This window comes from Saimiri boliviensis, chromosome 4, assembly GCF_048565385.1.
Source record: "Saimiri boliviensis isolate mSaiBol1 chromosome 4, mSaiBol1.pri, whole genome shotgun sequence".
Lineage (NCBI taxonomy): Eukaryota > Metazoa > Chordata > Mammalia > Primates > Cebidae > Saimiri > Saimiri boliviensis.
Window position 1 is genome coordinate 42134173 of NC_133452.1, and position 6883 is coordinate 42141055.

The window sequence follows — 6883 nt, forward strand, 5'->3', positions numbered from 1 at the left end:
TTCATTTCATTCTTTATTCTCTAATCTTGCCCTCTCATTTTATTTCATTGAGTTGATTTTCAATCTCTGATATCCTATCTTCTGCTTGGTTGATTGGGCTATTGAAACTTGTGTGTCTTTGCGAAGTTCTCACTCACTTTCCTTTTTTGCCCATGTTTCTTTTCTGTTCATTTATGGCAATATAATATGATAGTCAATATTTCATAATCAATTACTTCTACATGGAACTCAACTGAGTATTACATATGTCATATTAAACCTCAAACTTTGCATGATCTTAGAGATACTGTGGTTCTCCCTATAAGAAAGTTCATTGATATTCCAAATACAATATCTCGTTCTTCCTATACAGCTAGGCTTTTAGACTCAAATATTCAGATTGCCTGTTTAAATTTAACAGTGGGCAAAACCTGTAGTGAGAGTTTCATAGTTAAGCCAGAAATTGAATTTGAAAAAAAAAAGGAAGTTAATTCAACATTTTTAGTCAAAGTTATAGCCCTAATCCTTTGGTTGCTAGTATCTTCTAACCATACAATGCTTAAGAAATGAGGCCTTAGACAAATATTACTAATGCTCCCTACTGGTGACTCATAATGTACAAAGCATCTCACAAAGGAGACTGTCTATAGTGTCCCTCCAGAATATATTTTTATTTGTGGAAGATTTAACAGCCAACCATATATGTTGGCATATCCATGTCTCAATAATGGCAAAATAAGGAGCCACTGGCAATTAAGGGATTCTGAGGGTACTGCTGTCACTCCATAACTAACTGGAAACTGGACATTGGTCTACAACTCTTAATTTGAACTATGAAATAATATAGAGGAATTTACTAGCAGGTATAAATTCTTCTTATATAGGCATTGTTGGTTACAACATTCCTCCCCTTGCTTTGCATAAATATAAATGAGGTTATGGTTAGAAATACGTCTCACAGATTAATTACTATAGCTGATTCTACTATAGAGGCTACAATTGTCCAGCAAACTTCTTTAGATTTTCTTGCTGAAGGTATATTAGGTAACTAGATTGCTTTGGATTACCTATAGGGAGGAACATGTGTACTAGCTAACACCTCCTGCTGTACTTTTAAGTAAATTCATCTGGTAGGGTAGAAACTCAGTTGTAAGAAATCAACAAACAAGTTACTTGGTTAAAACAAGTAGATTTTTCTTCTGGGTTATTATTTATATGTTTGATTTAGGTTGATTCAATTCACAGAGGCTAAGGAGTACTCTTCAGTCTCTTAGTATTAGCCTCCTGAGAGCCATCATAATAGTCTCCCTGATGCACCTTAACCTCCCTAAGTCTTAAATCCTTTTATGCAGCTATTCATTCTATGTGAAATGAACTCACTACAGTAAGAATAATGAAAATATAAAGAGAACACAAATAATCAGTCAACTGCCCTGGTGTTATGAACTGTGAATTCCATACCAATACCAAATAAGCCCATTATGAAAGTGACAAGAGAGTGGTTTCAAAAGGTTTGGTTGACCTCTTAAATTTGAGAGGCAGCCCAAAAGGTGGGGAATTGTTAAATTAAGTTTGGCCTAAAATTGCGACAATATGTAACAAACTGCAGCTTAATGTAGCTTGTAAACAAACTGCAACCAAATTTAAGAGTATTTTCTTGTAACAAATATGAGTCTCAGCCAATCATGGCAGCTGAGCTTCAGCCAATCACAGGCTGCCAACTAGTCAAACCATGCCCATATAAGGCAAATTTCTTATCACACTATATCCAATTAAGGCAAATGTTGAGCTATAACCAATCAAGGTTTTTCTACGTGTCACTTTCTTTTTCTGTCTGTAAATACTGCCTGCCCACATCACTGGGTAAAGCTCTCTGAACCTCACTGGTTCAAGATGGTCCTGATTAATGAATCAATCAATGCTTAAGTGAATTCTGCTACATTTATCTTATCTACAATGGTTCTTGTAACAGTGTCTATCATTAAATAATAAGTCATCTACATATTTATATTTCATTTTGTTTTCTACAGTTAGGAAAATATGTTGCATGTTGCTTGTTTTTTCATACATGACTTTTTCTCAAAATTTTTCCCTTTATAAAATACTTTTTTTTTAGCCTGATCATGTTAAAATATTTACACATATTTACTATAATCCCCAATGGTTAGTCTTATTATTTAATATAAAGATTCTAGAAGAAGAAAATATACAAATAATGCCCAAAATTATTTAGCATATTAAATAGAGATACATTAGATATACATTCTTACCTGTCTTCAAAGCTTTTGATAGTATCTGCAAGGGTTGAAGTATGTGCAGTCCATAAGTACTTCAACAGATCATCAAACTTACTAAAAGGTGACTGCAAGTGCTAAGATAAAGAAGTCAAATTTATTAATAATTGAGCAACTGTAACAATCCTTCTCCCTGAAATTTAGTCATGCTCAGATATATAATTTAGCAATATTCTACATAAAAGGAGAATTTTATTTCTAAGAAATAATACATATATGGTCTTAATGCCTAACAATCTTTAAAGAACACAAAAATATTCATTAGTTTTAATAACAGCACAGGCATCTAGAAATATTGAACTTCAAGTATTTTCAAGGTCTATATTTTATAGTGATCAGAAGGTCTTTATTTTTTCCTACCAACATTGTTAAAATTACCATAAAATCTTGAGTAACAATAATATCTTGTTAAAATGTTTCGCTAAATCTAAACTAATGCAATAATCTACTGAAGTACAAATAAATATATTTTTCTTCGTTAATTTTAGTCAGATTTCTTCCAATTTCCTAGTCAGCATGCAGTTTCAATTAATCCGAATAGCCTACCATTCAGCAACGTATCCTGTATGCTCACCACTTGTGTATAATATATTTGAGGCAAGAAGAATGGATAGATTTATGGTAATGCTATATTGAGGCAGTAGGTGTTAATGACTCATAACACTACCATAACAGATAGTAATATAACATGCATAGCAATTTACATTTGCATACTAAGGAAAATATTATGTAATGCACAAATAATCCTAGAAAGAATTATATGACAAAATAAATTCTCTTCCCATCTCCTAAGAGTATTAAAAGAAAACCTGGTAAAAGGCGTTCCACTTGTTCATTGTCTCAGGGAAGGATGAATGACAGCTAGAAACATTATAACAAAACTTCCTCTGATTCTTGGGTGGGGGCAAAAGACTGACTTGGTCTGATGATATCCCCATTATACCAGAATCAACCGCAGCAAGAAAGGGTAATGAAGACAGAAAATAATTCAAATCTGTAAGAACAAAAGACTTATTATTACCACAAGCACTAACAAATTTCAAAGAGGATATTTTGATAAAAGCTAAGCACTAGGAAAAAAATTGACCAAAAATCCCCCTAAGAATCAAATATATAACTTTGATTGTGTTTCTGTTAACAACCCTATAATCATAAATATATATTCGCTAAAGTAGTTGACTATGATGTTTGGATTGCATAATATTCATTTTTCAAAGCATTAAGTAAAAATGGAAGAAAGCTATCAACTTTTCCACAGAACAGTACAAAACCTCTCATTATGGTTTTATTGTGAATTGTATTTGCATTTTTTTCTAAAATATTTTAACATGATTATAGCTTTGGTAAATGAATGTTTTCTATTTTATTTATATATATATATATATATATATATATAGAGAGAGAGAGAGAGAGAGAGAGAGTTTAATTTGTAACCATGATATCACTAAATTTTTGTCTTATTTTATGCCTTTAAAGCAAAAATTTTAGATAGGTTTTGACAGTAGATCATTGGATAACTAGACTGACAATCAAGTAAGACTATTTTTAAATTGTTTAAAAATTTGCCTATGTATAACCTATTCCAGCAGGCTCAAAGATTTTCATTAGCTGGATATTAGGCTTATGCAGATTTCCACTAGAAATCAGTGATGTCGAATATTTTATTCTATACAGGCATTTGTGAATGGAGTCATATGCCCCAGGGTAGCAGGCTGATCCTCCAAACTACTAAACCAGTCTAAGAATAACAAACTCTGAATTCTAGATCTTTAATCACTACTATTTGTGGGTCTTTGAAAGGAAAAAATAGGGACAGTAAGAGGAAAATACCTAAGGTTACATATGATGTATTTTGCTCTGAAAAAGTAAAATTTAATGTGATCATGTTTCTAATTATTGAGAAATACCTCTAAGAATTTGTGGTATAAATTGGTTTCATTACTAAAGCATAAAATTTAATGAAAGAATTAGAAAATACCTCCTGGTTATTTTAGCATTAAGTATATGATTAAAGCCTGAGATTATTGATTGGTATAATGAATTGCAGTAGGTATTAATCTCTGGCATATTTATGGGTTTCCATATTAAACACATCTGGTCTGAGCAAAATGAAAAAGCATCATTTGTCTTGGTGTCTCACTTCTCTTCCTTCCTTATTCTGGAGATTCTTTGTCATCAGTTGGACCTCCCACCTAAATGCCAGAGCTGGCCCCTCAGAGGCCATTGCTTTTATAGAACCTTGTTTTAGTTCTGCTGTGAAAAGCTGGATATGTCCTAAGGAATCATTATTGACATTGTAGCTGTTAAATCTTATAATGTGACCTAGAGGCTGTAAGATATATGGTGAAATAGATTCCCTTTTTAAAAAGAAACAGGATTGTTTTAGTTCTGTCTCTGTCCTTAAGATTTTAGGTTTGAATGCTTTCTTTCGGGAAAGGTTAATATCTACTTTGCCACTTAAACGAACATACCAGCCCACCAACTGTCCACAGAGACGCACGTAAGATCTCCAGATTCATAGCCACAGTTTGTCCTTCGGGTTGGATCAGCTAATCTCCCTAGAGGAGAGAGGAAGCACAGTTGTATTTATTAGACACATTTGGAAACTGGTTATAACTGTTGCTTAACCAGATAAATATTTTTTGTAGATAGAAAAGCATTTGTTTCTGAATGATATGTTTGTCTTCCCATCACTCCTTTTTATCTTTTATTTGTTAGATCCCAATCAATTTCTTTTCTTTAACAAGACCACAGTTTTCTACTTTGAATTATAGGTCCAAAATATTGTTTTCTTTGTAAGGATCTTCTCTTCCACTTCACCCTCTACCTCCTGATCAAACTATGAAGCGATATGCATACGGATGAAAAGAGATGGTCAAGCGTCAAAACAAACCACTAACCCACCATTTACTAGCTTGGCTTTATCTAAATAACCTCTAATAAACCTAATAAACCTTTGTTTTCTCATCTATGACATGGGGATAATAATATTAACTACATTATAAGGTTGTGATGTGAAGTGAGGAAAAGCACCAAAAGTGTTTCACCTATAGTATGCATTATGTAAATATTAGAAAATAATCATTTTCTTGCCAAATGAAATTGTTCTTTTCTTAATCTCTCTCACACAATAATTTCTTTGTTGTCTGTGTTATCGGTATGGAGTGGGCAGGCAACTCTTTCTCATGAGCTTCTATCAACCAGAACAAAAGTGTCTTTCAATTCGTGCGTATTTTATCCCAAAATGTAACTTCTGTCTATACACTGTAAAGTACCTTATTTCCAAGAGGAAGCAATCATTTGCAGAGAAAGATCCTCATGAACAATGCGATGCTTCTTTATAACCTCACATCCATAGTCACAATTAGGACTTGAAGAAATCCAAACTAATTTGACATCCCTTTGTATATCTCCTTGACTGTTCTATTTATCTCATTCCTTAGAAAGGAGTATGACACTTAGTAGAATTTCAATAAATATTTGTAAAATGCCAATAGAAGAGATGTGATGTCTTTCACAGTTGATAACTATGTCTTGTGCCTCAATGAAGTTTCTAATAGTAACACACCACCCACAAAAAAAAAAAAAAAGGATTTGTGAAGGAGATGAAAATGTAGAAAAACAATGATTGTAAGGGAAAAGAAAGAAACATAAAGAATCAATTTTTACAAACATGGTAGGGTATATACAGAGTCTTATTTCCCAAATACTTCACAGATCTATTGGTAAATGATTACAATGAAAACAAGAGTTATTCTTACCTGTACTATATTGCCATCCATACTGCAGAGGCAATCCCCATAAAATATTTTGTTCATTTTCTGGTGCAAACTTTGCAAAATACCTGGCTGTCTGGTTCAATAGGATTTTGTACATGCCCATTCTCTCAAGGTATACCCAGGGATTAATAATGTACACACTGTTCTCCTCCCTGTAGTCACTGAGCTGACCAGGACTCTCCTTCCACAGAGGGGGCTCTAAATCTGAGAGATTGGAAGGCCCTGCTAAAGAAACAGAAAACCAACCAACTAGTACACAAACCCAGGAAGGAAGAAAAGCCATTGTGCCAGACCTGGGGATTGAGATTGTGGCAGGGCTTTTATTGGAGAATGGAAGAGGAAGTCATGATATTTGCTTACCTCACAGCTTATCAACACTTTGCATTTTTTTTTCTTGGATATAGTGAAAATGTAGAGGAAATGGATGTATTAGTAAACATTTAGGATAATTAAACTTTCCAGCCTCTTCTGTGTCAGATTATTGTGTCAGAACCTAAATACAAGGTTAGGCTCATTTATAATATATTAGATAAAACTATTTCTAAACAAAAACCTTCCAGAAGTTTCCCAGGCTACATTGTGATTACAAAATATACTACAAATGGCATTAGAATGCTTTCCTCTCATAAAAAGACTTTAACATCCTTCATGAAAAATATTAAATAACTGAAGATGGAAATACCAGGATTTATAATAATGTTCAAAGGTTTACTAAAAAAATACATGTGAACCAGTTATAATACAACTTCCTGCTTCAAGAAAGAAACTTACAAAAATGTCTAATCAACTCAATTCAATAGTGAAAGTCAGCCTGCTGGAAAAAAAAAAAAA

The 6883-nt window shown here is 33.0% G+C and overlaps 1 protein-coding gene across 1 annotated transcript in view; it reads right to left on the bottom strand.

The window, feature by feature from the left end:
* C4H6orf58 (chromosome 4 C6orf58 homolog) overlaps positions 1–6335 on the bottom strand; it is a 16078-nt gene extending 9743 nt beyond the window's left edge. Inside the window, exons 1-4 of the mRNA XM_003932403.3 lie at positions 6035–6335; positions 4745–4831; positions 3083–3267; positions 2250–2350 (exon numbers count right to left, since the gene is read on the bottom strand). Of these exons, the coding sequence (XP_003932452.1) occupies positions 2250–2350; positions 3083–3267; positions 4745–4831; positions 6035–6335 (674 nt within the window). The remainder of the gene's footprint in view (positions 1–2249; positions 2351–3082; positions 3268–4744; positions 4832–6034) is intronic.
* Positions 6336–6883: the final 548 nt, after the last annotated feature.